The sequence below is a fragment of the Martes martes genome (genome assembly GCF_963455335.1).
Source record: "Martes martes genome assembly, chromosome: 2".
In the NCBI taxonomy this organism is placed as follows: domain Eukaryota; kingdom Metazoa; phylum Chordata; class Mammalia; order Carnivora; family Mustelidae; genus Martes; species Martes martes.
The window spans coordinates 57918590-57938002 of NC_137889.1; the positions used below are offsets into that span (position 1 = coordinate 57918590).

At 37.3% G+C, this 19413-nt stretch overlaps 1 protein-coding gene across 1 annotated transcript in view; it reads left to right on the forward strand.

Moving 5' to 3' along the window:
- Positions 1-19413, forward strand: part of KIF13B (kinesin family member 13B) — a 195586-nt gene that overhangs the window by 74913 nt on the left and 101260 nt on the right. The window contains exons 6-10 of the mRNA XM_080796223.1: positions 2461-2548; positions 6168-6302; positions 8681-8793; positions 10065-10176; positions 18583-18795. Of these exons, the coding sequence (XP_080652349.1) occupies positions 2461-2548; positions 6168-6302; positions 8681-8793; positions 10065-10176; positions 18583-18795 (661 nt within the window). The remainder of the gene's footprint in view (positions 1-2460; positions 2549-6167; positions 6303-8680; positions 8794-10064; positions 10177-18582; positions 18796-19413) is intronic.

A 19413-nucleotide genomic window follows, 5' to 3' on the forward strand; every position in this document is an offset into this window, starting at 1 on the left:
CTTAATAGATGTTAAGAATAGTGTCTGTAAGGTCAGAGGTCAAGTGAGCTGAGGTGGTTGCAGAGAATGCGGAGTTACCAGGGGACATTTAGTTATGTTTGGGTGAAGAAGTTGATCAAAGAAAGGTGCTCTTAGAAGCAGTGCATTGTAGTAATGCTCAGTCAAGAAAACATGTCAGCCTCTCACTGGCATCTGTTTTCTTTGACAAAGATGATGATCTTTGGGCCTTTCCCAGTGACATTCAATTGGCACTTAAGTGTTTCTCTGTAAAACTTAACATTTGTTGAATGATCATTATTACATGCAGAACACTATGCAAGTTGGAAAGGAAGATCTCCTAGTGCGGACAGAATGAGAGTTTTGGAAACAAATAATTATAATACAATGCAATAATGTTTTTAAATTGTGCAAGGGGCTTATACAAAATAGAAAGCAAAGGGAATGAGGAGAAGAGAAGATTCCACAGAAGGTGCTTGATGATTTTTGTTCCAAGTAGGAGTTTGTCCACTGAGAAGTTTGGTGAGAACCATTCAGGCATAGGGGACAACCTGTACTAGAGCACAGAGGTATAAGAAATTACTTGCTTGGAGAGTGACCCCGCTGTCCAGTGTGGCTGGAGGGCACCAAGCAGGAAAGTCAAAGCAGGAAACAAAAGGAGGCCAGAGGTAGGAAGGTTATAGCCTAGGTACCCACATCTTGCTGAATATTGTGTCCTTGTATTTTTCCCAACTCTGCCCTGAATTCTCATCCTTGCACCTTCCTCTCTGTGAAGAGCATCACTTTCCTTGAGATCCCAGCTAGAAATGCTTAGCGGACTTCATCCCCCTGTTTTGTATTCCATGGTTCTTGTGTGGAATCACTTGAACTTTATCTACAGTGTGGTTGGAGTCTTCAGTAATTTCTTATGTTTGTCTTGTGTATTGTTAGTAATTAACAGCATGAGCTTGGGCTTCATCAGCTCTCCATCCAGGTCCTCTAATTGATACCTGTTGAGCAAGTTTCTTACGTTTTCTAGGCCTCATTTGTACCGAGGGAATAATACCGTTATATAATATCACAAAGGGCTGCTGTGGAGATTGGCTGGGATATGCCTGAGGTCTTAGAACATTTACTTAGTAAGTGCACCGTGGGGGCTAGCTGCTACTGCGGCCTCCACCATGAAAGTTTGTTGAGGACTTTTGCATTGCTTCTGAAGAGTTGAAGTGAATGGATTAAAAGCTCTAAGGGCAATCCCTTTTTAGGGAGACTATCTGAGAAAACTTAGGTTTTTTTTTTTTTTTTAAAGACTTATTTATTAATTTATTTAATAAATTGGAGCCCCAATGTGGGGCTCAGTCTCACAACCTTGAGATCATGACCTAAGCCGAAATCAAGACCAGATGCTTAATTGACTGAGCCACCCAGGTGCCCCAAGATAACTTAGTTTTTTATGTCAAGTACTGATTTTATGAATTCAGTATCTTTTTAAGAGAATAGGAAAAATGAAAAGAAAAGGCTATGATATAGTATGTCCTGAGAGCAGACTTACGTCAAATATTTGTTCTATATTTATTTCATGTATGGTTTTATAGTAATAGGTGAAGTTTTTGGTAGCTGATCCTAGGGTAGTAGAGGATTTGAAATCATTAGAAAATAAGTTCATAAATAAGAATCACTTGTGATCTCACTGTCAACAAATATTCTTTTTTATTGTAATGTTTATATTTTTTACAGAGCTTTTTTGAGATAGAATTCATTTACCATATAATCAACAAGGAATATTTTTAATGTTTTTGGGTTGATATAATTAAGTATGCTGTATGCCTTAGGTTTTTGGCAGGTGCCCCTCACTGAGTTTATTAGTTCCTTCTTTGTAAGTGGTATCTATTTGTTTTTTAGTCATGAATAAGTAAATTTGTTGAATCCTTTTCACTGCACTTATTGAAATGATAATGTGTGTTTTTTTTTTTTTTTTTACCCCATCTACTTAATCTATTAGTCTAGTGTGGTAAAGGGCATGAATCTTTATCCCATATTAAAACAACCCAGTAGCCCTGGGATCAGCCTAATGTTATATTTTTAAGTCATTATTAAATTCAGTATGTTGTTTGTTTTTATTCATGATTCAGATTGGTCTTGAGTTTTCTTTCTTGCACAGTTAACATTTATTGAGTTTCTGTTCTTTGTACCACATTCTGTGAAATGACAAGTAGATGTTTGTATTTAGAGTCCGCATTCTTTGTGGTAGTAAATAGACATCCCACAGTGTACCCTTTTGAGTGATGTGATATTTTACCACATTATGAAGTTTTTCTTACCAGTCAAGATTTTAAATTTTGGTTTATATTCTTCTTAGATCAAGTAAGTTGGTTCTCTTTACCTGGGATCTTTGTTGAATTCAGTGTATATCTTTATGGAGCACAATTGAATCATTTTAAAAGCAGATTATTATTTTAGAATTCTTTCTTTTTTTAATGGCAGAAGTCGTCAAACGTTAAAAGTCAGAGAGCACAATGTTTTGGGACCCTATGTCGATGGACTTTCCAAACTGGCTGTCACAAGCTACAAGGTAATGACCTCCTTTCTATACACTGCTGAAATTCACTGTAGCAGATTATTTCTTGTTTAATTTGTGATGATTATTTTTCTTGAAATAAAAAAAGTTAACAGTAGCATTACTTATTAAGCTACTTTTTGCAAAGATCTTTCTTAAAAAGCCATATATGGCTATTAGAACAGTTTAATTTTGAGAGAGGGTGTACACATTTGCAAAGCATCCCTATTCATCTATTGTGAAATACACCTTTACTTTCATACTTTGTGAGCTCTAAAATTGTGATAATCCTTACAATTGCATCTTAAAATAATATACAGCAGCATTTTTCTTCCCTAGTAGTGCATAAGATAATGAAGTTGCCTACGATTTCATTAAATAAAACATGAATTGGGTATTCGGAATTCAAAGTCTGTTTCTAATTTGAGAGGATCACTCATTGGCCTTTTATTCTCTTCATTTTCAAACTTAGTTCTTCTTTGTGTGGATCCGTCAGCCTTTGCGAGATAGGAAAATAGGGGTGGAGTGAGATGCTGTGATGTAATGTACATTGACTTAAGAGTCAGAGAATGTTGATCTGGTGACACTTAATCCTCTTGTATGTGACTCTTGTATGACTCAGATCACCTACCTCACTAATCCTCTTTGTCCTCATTTTTAAAATGGAAATTAGTTTTATTTTCTTGACTATCTTGTGAGGTAGGTCCATTTGTTTTTTTTTTGTTGTTGTTGTTCATTAATCCTTTCTACCATTTGTTCCATGATACTTCACTTAGTAAACTTTAGGTACTTCACTTGATAAACATGTATTGAACACTTGTCATGTGCCAGACTCTCTGCCACATGCTGAAGATATAAAAAGTGAATGAGATGGTCCATTTCCTCAAGATGCTTATAGATGTTATTATAAAGGTGTTCTAAAACAACATGATTTTAAGAGCAGTGAGAAATGCATGATTAGGATTCATGGTAGTTTTGAGGAGGGGGTACCTAACTTAAATGGATATGTGGATGTCTGGGGAGGGTGGTATCTAGGAAGATTTCCTGGTGGAGATCGAATGAGATAATGTGAAAAGTCTTTGAGAATGCTAGAGTATGATATAAATATTAGTAGGTATTGTTATTTTGATAATGATCATTTGAGAACTTATTTATACAACATTGGAGAGAGATCAGATGTTTTTGAAGGCTCAGAGGAGATTGGAAAGTGTAAAGAGACATTCTGCTTGTTTAAAAAATTAAAAGGCTTAATACAGCTTATGTGTGAGACAATAGATTGGGGGCCAGTAAGTAAATGTAGGCTAAATAAGGTGAAGCTTTTACATTAAGTCTCAGGATTTTCAGATTTAATAGATCTAAAATGAATTTGGAATGGATCTAAAAAATTTTACTTTTTGTGTTGGTTTTTCTATTTTGGTGCCTGCTTAAACTTCTCTTTGTAGTTAATTTTTTTTTTTAAAGATTTTATTTGTTTATTTGACAGACAGAGATCACAAGTAGGCAGAGAGGTAGGCAGAGAGAGAGGAGGAAGCAGGCTCCCCGCTGAGCAGAGAGCCCGATGAGGGGCTTGATCCCAGGACCCCGGGATCATGACCTGAGCCCAAGGCAGAGGCTTTAACCCACTGAGCCACCCACTTTGAGGCTTTTTATTTATCATATTGAATTTTTTTCATAAACATTATTATTTTTCATTGATACAGCAAAATAGAAAATTATGATTTTCAAAGTTTTTCATATATGTGTGTCAGTTAGGATTGTGTTGGCTGCAAATAACAGGAAAATATAATAGAATTTAAGTTCTTTGAATTGTCATCTGTTTTGTTCCTTATTTACTCTCAGAATTCAAAATGTAGCTGTCATGTAGTAGGTGACTTTCATATATATTTAAGTGAACAAATGAGTGAATGAAAGAATGAATGGGCAGAGGGCTGATACAGTGGCTCCAAAGATGCTTTTGGGGAGCTAGATTCCTTCCAGCTCTCCACATAGGGCTCTGTGATAATGCCCTTATTCTCATAGTTCAAGATCTTAGCTCTTAGAACCAAGGTGTGAGAACATCCCTACTCCCTTTAAGGAGAATTCCCAAATGACTTTGTGTTTCATTTGCTAAAACTTAATCCTATGGCCAGACTGAGCTACAGCATCTGGGAAATGTAGTCTCAGTTCCACTGCAAGGTAAGGTGCTCAGCTTTGGGTTCCTTTACTAGAAAGAAAATGAGACAGGGTAAGAGGAGACAAGTAGTCAACTCTTCAATACATACCATCTTTCTTGTTCCTCATTAAAATTCTTGTAAGGTAGATTATATTATAGCTCTGTATTATTACTTATGAAACTAAAATTCAGTTTGGTTAAGTAACCATTTTTAGAGCTTATGACATTTAAAAAAACGGAGATCCCATCTATGATCTTTCAAGTGCATCATGCTATCTCCTTTTTTTTCTTTTTCTTTTTAAGTTAACGTATAATATATTATTTGTTTCAGGGGTACACGTCTGTGAATCATCACAGTCTTACACAATTCACAGTGCTCACGATAGCACATACCCTCCTCAGTGTCCATCACTCAGCCACCCCATCCCTCCCCCTACTCTACTCCAGCAATCCTCAGTTTGTTTCCTGAGATTAAGAGTCTCTTATGGTTTGTTTTCCTCTCTGGTTTCTTCTTGTTCATTTTCCCTCCCTTCTCCTATGATCCTCTGTCTTGTTTTTCAAATTCCTCATATCAATGAGATCATATAATAATTGTCTTTCTCTGATTGACTTACTTCGCTTAGCATAATACCCTCTAGTTCCATCCACCTTATTGCAAATGGCAAGATTTCATTTTCGATGGCTGCATAATATTCCTGTGTGTGTGTGTGTGTGTGTGTGTGTGTGTGTGTGTGTGTGTGTTAATCACATCTTCTTTATCCATTCATCTGTTGATGGACATCTAGGTTCTTTCCATAGTTTGGCTATTGTGGACATTGCTGCTATAAACACTGGGGTGCATGTGCCCCTTCGGACCACTAAATTTGTATCTTTGGGGTAAATACCCAGTAGTGCAATTGGTGGGTCATAAGGTATGTTATCCTATCTCCTTTTTAGCAGAACGGCAATGAAGTAGTAAATCTGTGCAGGAATTTAGTTCCTTGATATTCTGTTTTCAAAAACAGATCTGGTATAATATACACTAATATGGTGACACAGTGTTATGCTTACATGAAGGGGTTGCAGTTATTTTTGTTTATTGCTTATTCATATAATCTGATTTAATACTTGTCTTCTATTGCTTCTGTTATTAAAGAAACTAAATTTTTCAAAATTTCTAGATTAGATGAAGTCTGGCATGATATATTGGGCCATCTTATGGGTCTCCACATGTGGCTTCTCAACTTTTCTAATTCTCAGTCAAAGCTGCTACTTTATTCAGCACCTACAGAAAGTAAATGTTTTGTTTGAGTTTTCAGAGACAGTATTGGCTATTATATTCAGTGGAGCTTAATGTTCATTGAGAAATAAAGTGTAAACGTGTAAACTCCAAATGTGGTTGACTTGAGTAGTGAAACTTGTAATTCATTTCATAGGATAGCAGAGTTTTGATGTTTGTTTGACAGGTAATGAAATATGTGTCTATGACTTGTTTCTACTTAGGATATTGAGTCTTTGATGTCTGAGGGTAACAAATCCCGTACAGTTGCGGCTACCAACATGAATGAGGAGAGCAGTCGATCCCATGCAGTCTTCAAAATCACCCTTACACATACTTTATATGATGTGAAGTCTGGGGTAGGTATTCACATGCTTGACCTTTTTTTTTTTTTTTAAATATTTCTAAAGTGGATCATGATTTATCCTATTCCATTCCGTTCAGGTGTTAGGTGACGTAAAGTCCTAGCCAGACATGAGTATTAGTTAGGACTCAGCAAGACACAGAAGCCACTGTAGGTAAACAGAAAGGGATTTAATGGAAGGATTGGGTGATTACAGAGTTGTTAGAACACTTGAGGAAGAGTGGATTCTAGACTGAATGTCTAGGAATAACAATGTACATTTCATCCACCAAGGATGATACTGCTTCTGAGGCCACCACTAGAGCTGTGAGCTCCAGGCCTGCGTGATAGCTGTGGTCTGTGACACAGGAGTTAGTGAAGCTGCCTCATAGTGAGGGGAAGCTGGAGAATGTAAACTGAGACACATGCAGAAAACCTCCTATTTCCATGATCTTGCTTGCCAGCAGAAAAAAGCCAAAACAGGCCAGGGGGATGACCTCTACTTTGCTAATGCTTTCCAAATCTGAAGCAAGTCTATCTGCTTGGCAGAACCCAAGTCACATCTTGAACCTTGGCTGCAAGCAAGTCGGAGAAATGTAGTTTTCAGTTCCACCCTGTCTAACTAAAGGAAGGTGGGACATGCCCAACATGCCTTATACCTCATAGCCTCAACCATAGCATTTTTTGAGCTTTAAACTGGATGGCTAGCTGTATAAGCTAATGTTAACTCCAGCTGATTTAGTAGATATTGTTTGGAAATGTTACCTTTTACTGAACAGCTAAGTATTAGAAGAAATAAACTATACTAGGGAATTGTACCATAAAATCAGTAGATTTGTAGAATGACTTTTGGAGTGTTTGGTTTTGAAGCTTATGAGGAGTAAACAGAGCCAGAGATGTATGTGCTTCTACTGCACTGAAAACTTCTCGTTTTTCCTCTTAATTTTTATGTGAATATTTGCGTATTTTATTATGATGCCTACCCCCCAGCAAATCAGTTTCAAATACCAGAAGCTATAATAATCGTGCTGGCAAAATGCTATATTTTGGCAAGATTTTCATTTGCTGAAAGCGTATTTTTCTTTTTTACCATCACAGCAAGATTAGTGTAACAACAAAAAGTTCTTTGTTTTCTATTTCCTTTTCAGCATAAAACAAAAAACATACTGAAAGCTTTTTTTTTTTGAAACCAAAAGTACTTTTGATTTGGGAAGCTGAATATCCTTTTGTTAGCAACATGTTTATTTATGGAAGTAAATATAAATATGTATATTAAAGAAAAGTTTTAAGAAATGAACCAGCCTGTACATTTAGGCATTGCTTTCCCACATTTCTTGTATTGTTGCTGAAGTATAAAATATCTGTCATGTGTGTGGTTATGTTATGGAATATTTTTGATAAAGGAAAATGTCAGTATATATATACGTATATATATATAATAACTAGAGAAATATGTAAATTTAATACCTGAAACTATGAAATAAAGGAGTTACTATATATAAATAATATGAAAAATGTGAGAAAGTGTTGAGTTTTTCAGAGATCCTATTATATAAAATACTGTTTTAAGACCAATAAGAATTGCAGAAATATTTTTCTCTCAGGGTTATTGGTAAATATTTTGATATTTTAAGCAGTTCCATATCATATTAAAATTTATATTTTATAAGCGATTTTATATAATTCTCTATGAAAATTTTATGGGGGGGCACCTAGGTAGCTCAGTCAGTTAAGCATCTGCCTTCAGCTCAGGTCATGATCTTGGGGTCCAGGGACTGAGCCCCACGTCAGGTTCTCTGCTCAGCAAGGAGTCTTCTCTCTCTGTGTTCCTCCTTTCTCTTTATCAAATAAATGAATAAAGTCTTAAAAAAAAAGAAAATTTTAGTGGGTTCCCTTCAAAGAGTCCCATTTTGGGGAGCGCTATATTCTGAGATAACTTTCACTCTTATTTGGATTAGTAGAGTTGGGTATAATTTTATATATATCTGCTACTAGACTATATAGTTTTCTTATACTGTTTTTTAAAAAAGATTTATTTATTTATTTTAGAGAGAGAGGGAGGGAGAGAGTACATGCCTGTGTGTGTGTGAGCAGTGGGAGGGCCAGAGAGGGAGAGGGAATCAAGCTGACTCCCCACCGAGTGCAAGCCAGACTTAGGGCTTGATCCCAGGACCCCCAGATCATGATCTGAGCTGAAACCAAGAGTCAGATGCCTAACCAACTGAGCCACCCAGGCGCCCTTTCTTACACTGTTTTATAGCAGCACAAGCTAATTTTGAAATAACAGTAAATAGTGTTTTAATAAAGGATTTAGAGAATACACTCATTTGGTAAAGATGTAGGACTTCCTGTATTGTTTAACTGTTTATTAGTATTTGTTGATTTGTCTTCTAGACATCTGGAGAGAAAGTGGGCAAGCTGAGCTTGGTTGATTTAGCTGGCAGTGAGCGAGCAACGAAAACTGGGGCTGCAGGGGACAGGTTGAAGGAGGGGAGCAACATCAACAAGTAAGTTTTCCAGAAGCTTACTTTTATTATTTTACTGATTTAAGAACCACATGGGGGAACTTCTGTGGTTATTAAAAGAATAAGATGCTGGAATGATTGAAGCTATAATGAATAAATAATGGAGAATTTTTTGGATATATATATGAAATATGTATTTATAAATATATTATATATATAAATATATATATTTTTTATGGGCCTGAGCCTATCTTATGTTTTGTTGAGATGTGTGGTGGGGCTGAGGAGCACAGTCAAATCAGAGGTTTCTCAAGAGCAGCTGTATTGTCATCTGGGGCTGAGTTAATTCTTTGTTCCCAGGGACTATTTTTGTGTATTGTAGGATGTTTAGTGGGATCCCTGGCCTTACCCTCTAGATAGATGGTGGTAGTACCTACCACCTCTCTTCTCCCACCCCCAGTTGTGACAACCCAAACAGGTCTGCGGACCTTGCCAACATCTCCCTGTGGCGGCACAGTGGCCCTCCAACTGAGAACCACTGGTCTGAGCTATAGAAGAGGACCAAGGTAATGGTCTGTCACAGCCCAGATGTTGATCTCAACCTGGGTGTCACTGTCTGAACCAACATCAAATTGTGTCCTAGCCACATTGGGCTTTCCCTTGTATGACTGCTGTCATTTACACCAAGAAGCTAGGGTTTTAGAAAATAATATTTTATATACGGACTCCTTCATATGGTTACATTTTCTACCTCAAGCTGAATTACTAGCTCCTTGTGGATGGGAATCCAGAAAGACGCATAATGGGAGTAACCAACTGGAGATCATAGAAGATTGTCATCCAAATGCTGTGCTATTATTATATTATTGAATGGTGATATACAGATGTATAAATGATATTATGTATGATATGTGTGTAGATACATAATGATATACATAGATACCTCATATACACACATACATATATGCAAAGGTTTTTGCCTTATACTAAGTTTTAATGTATTGTATTTGTGGCTTCTTTTCTTAAAGATATGTGGTATTTGTGTCTTTATCTTAACCTAGAAGATGACAGCTCATGTTGCTACTTACAGAAATGAAAAAAATAATTGAGCTAAACCATTTTATTGCTTGCAGTAGTGTTAGAAGGATATCAGCTTTTAAAATTTATGTGGTTTTAAACTGAGCAGCAAAATACTGACAACGGTGCTGTTCTCATACAGGTACAAGGCATCTTGATGTTCAGTTTTTGTGCTAAAATGTGACATTTGATATTCTTAGTTTTTTATGATTATTCTGGTGTGTTGTACCATGCAGGTCCCTCACAACCCTCGGTCTGGTTATCTCAGCTCTAGCAGATCAGAGTGCTGGCAAAAACAAGAATAAATTTGTTCCGTATCGTGACTCAGTTCTCACTTGGCTGCTCAAAGTAAGCTCCCTACCTCCACCCTTTCTGGCCTACTCTTGGTGATTGGTAGAAAGGAAGAGTAGACTGTAAATCCTCCTGTATCATTTCTTTTACCAATGTTCAAATTTAAAATCATTAGTCTCTCACAGGATAATCATAGATTTAATAGATTAAGTACCTGATTCACTAGAACCTGGAAGCAGAGGGATTTGGGGCACACTGAACAACACAGTTGCCTTTGAGATTTTGGGATGTAAAAGAGGAACCTCGTGCTAATCTGATAGTGATTGAGTCATAGGAAAGGATTTCCACTGTCTTATAGACTCAGCTGGACTAATCTGTCTTTCTCACAGACTCCTTTTGTTTGACTGACATTTTGGACCTTGTTTTTCTGATTAACATCAAGAGTACTCATGATCACTTTAATTTACTTTTAGGTTCTTCATGTTGTTTAAGGATACAGAATAGAGCACACAGTCATTCGTTTGTTAATTGATTTAGTATGTTGGAGAGAAATGGAAATGAGAAAGAACAAAAGCTGTAAAGTGCTATGATGAGAACGTAAAGAAATGTGGGACCCTCCTTGCCCTCTAATTGCTCAGGGTCTGGTAGGGCGGATAAGCTGTGTGCACAAAATGTTATAACAAGAGTCAGTGATTCCATGAGAGAGGTGGTAAGGACATGTAATAGGAGTTTGGTGAAGAGAGTGGCTATTTTCAGCTCTCTTTGTCTTCAAATTTCCCTTTAGTTTATGGAAGTGGTGTGGTGAATTGGATATTGGACTGGGAGCTAGAGAATAGAAAATCCAGTGACAGTTTAACTCTGTATAGGGTTGCCAACCTGCAACAAAGTATTTTACTTAATACTTCTTTCTCTTTTCTTTTTTTTTTAAATGAAGAAATAATTTTATGAGCCCTGTGTTGTATTGTGATGAGTTATTTATTCTCTCATCAATCAAGAATTTACTGAACACCTGTTACTCACTGTGGTAGTAAATATACTACCACATATATATGGAATATAAAGATGAGTTAAGCATGGGTTCGCTTAGTAGAAGACACAGCTTTTTTTTTGTTGGCTATTCCTAAATTTTATTTTAATTCCAGTATAGCTAACATACAGTGTTACATTTAATTTCAGGTGTACAATACAGTGATTCAGCACTTCATATATCACCCAGTGCTCATCACAAGTGCACTCCTTAATCCCCATCCCTTATTTCAACCACCCCCCCCCCAACCAGGAACCATCAATTTGTTCTCTGTAATTAAGAGTTGGCTTCTTGATTTGTCTCCCTCTTTCCCTTTTTTTGGTCCCCTTTGCTTATTTGTTTTATTTCTTAAATTCCACATATGAATGAGATCATATAGTGTTTGTCTTTCTCTAATTTTGCTTAGCATTGTACTCTCTAGCTCCATCCACATCTTTGCAAATGGCAAGATTTCATTCCTTTTTATGACTGAATAATATTCCATTGTGTATATATACCGCATCTTCTTTATCCATTCCTCTGTTGATGGATACTTGGGCTGCTTTTGTAATTTGTCTATTATAAATAATGCTGTTAGATACATAGGGGTGCATATATCCCTTTGAATTAGTGTTTTTGTATTTTGGGGTAAATACCAACAATGGGATTTCTGGATTGTAGGGTAGTTCTTTTTTTTTTTTTTAAGATTTTATTTATTTATTTGACAGACAGAGATCACCAAGTAGGCAGAGAGGCAGGCAGAGAGAGAGGAAGGGAAGCAGGCTCCCTGCTGAGCAGAGAGCACAATGCGGGGCTTGATCCCAGGACCCTGGGATCATGACCTGAGCCGAAGGCAGAGACTTTAACCCACTGAGCCACCCAGGTGCCCTCAGGTAGTTCTATTTTTAACTTTTTGAGGAGCCTCCATATTGTTTTCCAGAGTGCAACAGTTTGCATTCCCACCCACAGTGCAAGAGGGTTCCTTTTTCTCCACATGCTCACCAACACTTGTTTCTTGTGGTTTTGATTTTAGCTATTCTAACAGGTGTGAGCTGATACCTCATTGTAGTTTTTTTTTTTTTTAAAGATTTTATTTATTTATTTGACAGAGAGAGATCACAAGTAGGCAGAGAGGCAGGCAGAGAGAGAGAGAGGGAAGCAGGCTCCCCGCTGAGCAGAGAGCCCGATGTGGGACTCGATCCCAGGACCCTGAGATCATGACCTGAGCCGAAGGCAGCGGCTTAACCCACTGAGCCACCCAGGCGCCCCCTCATTGTAGTTTTGATTTGTATTTCCGTGATGATGAGTGATATTGAACATCTTTTCATGTATCTGTTGGCCATCTGTATGTCTTTGGAGAAATGCCTATTCCTGTTGTCTGCCCATTTTTTAATACTGGATTTTTGTTTTGTTTTGTTTTTGGTGTGGATTTGTGTAAGTTCTTTATATATTTTGGATACTAACCCTTTATCAGATAAGTCATTTGCAAACATCTTCTCCCATTGAGTAGGTTGCCTTTAAGCTTTGTTGATTGTTTCCCTCACTGTACAGAAGCTTTTTATTTTGATGTAGTCCTGATAGTTTATTTTTGCTGCTATTTCCCTTGCCTCAGGAGACATGTCTAGAAAAATGCTGTTAGGGCTGATGTCACAGACATTTCTGCCTGTACTCTCTTCCAGGATTTTTTGTGATTTCAGGTCACACATTTAGGTCTTTAATCCATTTTGAATTTATTTTTGTGGGTGGTGTAAGAAAGTGGTCCAGTTTCATTCTTTTGCATGTAACTGTCCAGTTTTCCCAACACTACTTTTTGAAGAGACTTTCTTTTTCCCAATGCATATTCTTTTCTGCTTTGTCAAAGATTAATTGGCCATATAATTATGGGTTTATTTCTGGGCTTTCTAATCTGTTCTGTTGATCTATATGTCTGTTTTGTGCCAGTACCATTCTGTTTTGATTAGTACAGCTTTGTAATATAACTTGAAATCCAAAATTGTGATACCTTCAGCTTTTGTTTTTCAGAATTACTTTGGTTATTTGGGGTCCTTCCATACAAATTTTCAGATTGTTTTTTCTAGCTCTGTGAAAACTGCTGTTGATACTTTGATAGGAATTGCATTAAATCTGTAGATTTCTTTGGCTGAAATAGACATTTTAACAATATTTATGCTTCTAAGGTGACACAAGTTGTTTTTTTTACTTTAAATTTTATTTTATTTTTTTTCGGTGTTCCAAAATTCATTGTTGATGCATCACACCCAGTACTCCATGCAATATGTGCCCTTCATGATACCCACCACGAGGCACACCCCACCTCTCATCCCCCCTCCAAAGCTCTCAGTTTGTTTCCAAGGTGACACAACTTTGACTTGGTCCATGACATGTTTGTAAAGAAGTTGGGTTTTCTCCTAGCTTCTACTCTCTCAAAGGGTTACTGGTATTCAACTTTACTTCTAAAACTCTGCATGACATTTGGGCATGCTTTATTTATTTATTTATTTATTTATTTATTATTTTTTTAAAGATTTTATTTATTTATTTGATAGAGATCACAAGTAGGCAGAGAGGCAGGCAGAGAAAGAGAGGGAAGCAGGCTCCCCGAGGAGCAGAGAGCCCGATGCGGGACTCCATCCCAGGACCCTAGGATCATGACCTGAGCGGAAGGCAGAGGCTTTAACCCACTGAGCCACCCAGGCGCCCCTGGGCATGCTTTATTAAGTGAAACTGGCCGCAGTGGAAAATCAGGTAGAGTACTTCCTTTGGCCAAAATGCAAAAAAAAATTAGAAATTTAAAACAAAAAGATAAATTAGCAAAGTTTGATAATTAAAAACCACTTGTAGATAACTCTTAGATTTAAGGGGTATTACAAAACATTTCACTACCAAGGAAATAATTGTGTTGGTCTTCATATATCAGTAATTAACTTTGAAATCTCATTTGTTTAATTTCCAGAAGGAATTTCGATAAGATACTTATTTCTTCCTTAGACTTCCCACAGAAACATTTCCCGATCATTCATGATTATTCCCTGCATGTGCCTGACTGAAAAGACGTAATATTCAGTGTTCTGTTGTTCCACTGTTATTACCTCAGTCCATTTAAACAAACACTAGGAAATATCTTTTATCAGATTAATTTACAGACTTAAAGTTGCCTGGGTAATTTTTGAGGATCCATTCCATAGGCTGGAGGCAGGAGAATCAAGTACCATGCAAAGCGCTTCATGTGCATGATCTCATTTACTTCTCTGAAGGCAAATGGTAGTGTTCCCATTTTATAGAAGTGACAGTGGTCGCAGAAACAAGATTGGAATCAGGGCTGACCTCACTCCCCATCTTCTCTTGCCTAGGCTATATATTGTACATCTTGCAAAAGGTCATTTTTCATTAGAAGGAGAAGCACTTTACTCTTACCAAATTTTAATAGAAACTTGTGAAAATACTTGAACTGAGGAAAAAAACTGAACAATTTAAAAACTCACTTTAACTTTTGTTTAGTAAAATTATGCTGTAATTGTAACCTCTGTGTGTTAATTGTTAGGCTTAAAAAAATGAAGTTTTCTTGATTTTTGTCATACTTTTTACTTAAAAAAATTACACCTTCACAAGTGAGGCATTTTTACAAAACTTATTCTGATGTCTGCACAACTTTCCCAAAGACCTCTTGGAATCCATTGATATACAAATCATTCTCCTTTAAAGTGGCTTTTATGTTCCTTTTGCTCTCTCTGTCTTTAATTCTAAATTAGTCAAACTCTCCCTGATCCTTGTTCGATTTTGTATGATTCTAGTGTACTCCAGTCTATCACTGAACTCATAAAATTGCTCATCCTTTATAAGGTTTGCAGTTTCTTTTAAAAGTGTTTTTGCATTGTATTTGCATTATAATTGTGTTATGCTCTTGATATTTACAACATCTGGGAGTCAGAGAAAATGACTGCCCTTGGTGATTTGGTGGGGGATGGATGTGAGTGCTCTTCTCACTCTCTCTAGCTCTTCTCCTGGTGGGTGGAGTGGTTACTCATTTGGTAAGTGGTCAGTGGAGAACCATTTCTTATTAAGAGGTTTTCTGCTTCTCAGTGTAACCTTTAAATCTGAACCTCTTAACGTCAAATAATTTCTGGTAATAAATGCTCAAATAATGAGTATCTTTTGACTTAATCCACCCTTTTCCATTATTACTGCCACTTATCTAATGAAGGCGACTTCCATCTCTTGCCTGGATGATTGAAACATCTCCCTCAAGCTTTCCATCCCATTTTTTATAGTAAGTTATCATATCTTAAAGTTAAGACTCTTTTTAAACTTCAGTCTCTTCAGTAACTCTCTTACAGGCCATTATGATAAAGTCCAAATTCTTTAATGACTTATAATTTACTAGGCCTTCAGTAATTTGACCTCTCCCTCTCTCTAATGGTTCATCTTGATCTTGCTCTGATCAGTTCTAGCTAAGTGATGAGTGCTCTTACTTCTAGGAATTTACTCTTACTCTGTTTGGAACATTCTTCCTCCTCTTTTCAATCTCTTCTCTTACTTCCCTCCCCTCGAGCCTTTATCTGGATGATGCTTATTCAATATCTTTAGGTCTCAGATGTCACTTTCCCTGAAAGTCGTCCCTAACCTTTCAAGGTTAGGCTTTCTGCTCGGTGTGTTTTCTATGACCATGCTGTGTTTATCCCTACTCTAGTTCTTACCATACGGTATTTGCTCACCAGTGTCACCCTCTAGGTGGTAAACTCTGTGAAGAGCTGAGTGAAGGAGTACTTTCAACTCTGCTCTGAACTAGCGTTTATGACCTTTGGTTAAGTCTGCCAGTCTTCCTGGGTCTCAATTTCTCATCTGTAAAATGCAGTGATTTCGTTAGATGACTTCAAAGTGTTCTTTCAGCTTTAAAAAAATCCTGCCTTCCAAAATTCAGTTTCTTTCCTGTGTCCATTTAATTTGCAGTTGCTGCATTTGAAACAAAGCTCATCTGATTTGCCTAATTAAACAATTAAAGAGTAACAAGAAGCTTTATACTTTCTCCTTGAATGAGTGCCAGTTCTTTTGTTGCTGTTTCCTTCTTGCTGATGGCATGGGGCCATTTTTGAATATAAGCATATTGTTACTCATGCACAAGGGCTTTTAAAGTATCAAGTATTTGTCCTTTGCCAGGTTTCCTTTTCTCAGCACAAGTTGAAGCACAGTATCCATGCCTTTTCCCCTTGTTCGTTACTGTCTCAAATCCCCTTTTACCCAGTAGCATTTGCTGTTCACGTGGGCTAACAGAATGCAGTAGATCCTGAAAGGCAGCACTCCCCGTGGTGTTGCGAGTGACTGAACTGTAATTGGAGATGTCATTCCTGTGATCTTTATATATAACGTTGGAATTTCATTCATGTGCGTCTTGACATTCTTTTGGAAGTTGCCAAAGCTGGGCACTAATGGTGTGAGATCAGTGTCTAGAAGCAAAGAAGAAAGCAAGCCATCATGCAGACTTGGCAGGAGTCACTTCTGCCTTCTAGAGCCCAGATTACTTATGCTTCCTTCCTCTTCATGCATTAGAGTATATTTCCTTTGGAAGTATAATTAAGCTGTGTTTTCTATGGAAAACTGAATTTTCTTTAGTGGATTGTCACATTGTCAATCACACACACACATTGTCTGTGATTGTATTGAACTGTTAGCATTACCTAGGGAATTATTTTGTCTCTGGCAGTAGGACAGAATAACTTGGAAAGCTGTCTGGCCACTTTACTTGTTCCCCAGGTCTGAGCTCTCTATGTTGCCAAGTGTTACTTGGTTACTGTGTAATTGTGGGTAGCTGTGGGAGAGTAGAAGTCATATTGGACTTGAAAGCGGAATACCACTGGATTAGAGTATTGTTCAGTTTACTAGTTCTGGATCTTTAGGCAGAGTATTTGACCTTTTTTGTTTAGAACAAACCTCTGGGTTTTTTTAAATCAGAAAAATATTCCAGTTCACAAAAGGCTGAGAGACTAGGTAAAGCCTGTCCCGAAATGGTGTAAATCACAGATTGCACAGACAAATTTTAGATATGTTGATATTAGAAAAACTTTGTATCTTCAGAAGTAAGAATTTTATATCTGTTAATGCTGCCCAAAGTAGAGTTGGCTTTCTTACAACCTGTGATTCCCCATATTGCCTTATTTGAGTCTTTTCTCTATCTTAAGAATCTATAATTCAGTGATATTCTCTTGCTGAAAGTGTTACCGGGGTAGTCAGTACAAGGTTTGACTGGGGTTGGATCTGCCCACCTAGGTGGTTGTTGGCAGGCTTCAGATCTGTTTCCAAATTCACTCTAGAGGTCTCTTCATAGGGCCACCTCACCTCCTGACAGTGGTTTCCCAAGAGAAAACACCTGTAACGGAAGCCATGATCTTTTTAGAATCTCATCTCAGAAGTGACATGCCATCACTTCTGCTCTGTTCTGTTCCTTAGAGGTAAATCAGATGTCCTGCCTACACTTAAGGGAAGGGGCTGGGTGTTGAGGTAGGAATACCAGAGGTTAGGGCTCATCAGGGGCTGTCTGAGAGGCTGCCTGTGGCAGGTGGATTACATACAGGCTTTGGGTGGTGAAGCAGAGTCAGGGTGGACTTGATTTCTAGTTTTGTAATTCTGAGTTATATTTAGTTATTTTTTAATGTTCTCAAGTGGAAGTAGTTTTTTGAATTTGTTGGCGCCCATTCTAAAGCCTGTTTCACCAGACCGATCAGTGTTAGTATAATGAAAATGAGTGTCTTTTCTTTAGCCCCCCTTGCCTGAACTGTAGAAATGGTTGTGTAGAAGATAAGCCTGTTTTTTTTTAGTTTTTGAAGTGCTGTCAGAGAGAATAAAATCAGGTACCTTCAACATATCTTTTATTTATAAGACTATAATTATATCTTATGTTTGAAAAAGTTTGCAAGGTACTTGATAGCTTGTAACAGCAATACTTTCTGAGCCATTATTTAAGCTTCACAGAGATTCCAAGTACATGGCATTATGGAGTAGATTGTAGGTAATCACTTTTTGATCAGATGAGAAATAATATCACGATTGTTCAATTTCTCTAAGGAAGTACATGGCATTATGGAGTAGATTGTAGGTAATCACTTTTTGATCAGATAACAAATATCATGATTGCTTAGTTTCTCTAAGGAAGATTTTTAGGCATTTAAGAAATCATTGTTTTTTGAGTAGCCTGCTTAGAACCAATTATTATTAAACTGAAATAAATGTAGGCTTCCTTGTATTTCCCTGTCTTTTCTTAAAAACCAGATCTCCCTTCTGCAGAAAAGTAGCTTGGCAGAGAAGAGCAAGCACGGGACATGAGTTAGTATATCTGTTTTAGTCCTGGCTTTGCCCTTTAATATATGTTTGACCTTGGTATGTTCTCTCACCCTGTCTGACTTCAACTTCCTCTATGATGTTTTCTTCCAACTTAAAAATCCTACTCAATTTCTTTCTTCATCTAGGACAGTCTTGGGGGTAACAGCAAGACAGCCATGGTGGCCACTGTCAGTCCAGCAGCTGATAACTATGATGAAACCCTTTCAACTCTGCGGTATGCAGATCGAGCCAAGAACATCGTGAACCATGCTGTGGTGAATGAGGATCCTAATGCACGAATTATCCGGGATCTCCGGGAAGAAGTAGAAAAGCTCCGAGAGCAGCTAACCAAAGCAGAGGTATAAGGCACAGCCAAGCCACACGTTGTGGGTCTAGGAAAATCTAGAATTTGAATTTTCTTCCCCTTAGCTGTAAGTGATAAGTACTCCACTTAGAATTTTTGAGTTTCCTATAGGAAGAGAAACTTGAGATGAATAATAAGTAAAGACAGATAGTCATAGTTGAAATTTATAGAGTTCTTACAGGTGTGAAAGGATTGAATAGGAAGAGAGAATAAAGGGAATTGAGAAAATATTTCTTTCCACAGTATAGGCAGGAGACAAGAAAGGAGAGGTATAACTAAGAATAAGGGAGAGAGGGAGAGAGATGCTTGAAACACAATGTATGCAATTTTAGTGCAGAAAAGACTGACTGGAAGAGGACTCAAGCAGATACTTGTTGTATCATTTGTTTACTGGTTGAAGGCAGAATGGAAATCTTAAGGAGTTTTTCCACATCTTAATAATCTAGTTTTTCCATGTTGTGGTTTAATTATGTTTGTAGAAAAAATATTTTATAGCAGAAATACCCATCTATTTAGGGATGCCTGAGTGGCACAGTGAGTTAAGTGTTGGACTCTTGGCTTTGGCTCAGGGTGGTGGGATCGAGCTTCATGTTGGGCTCTGAATTCAGTGGGG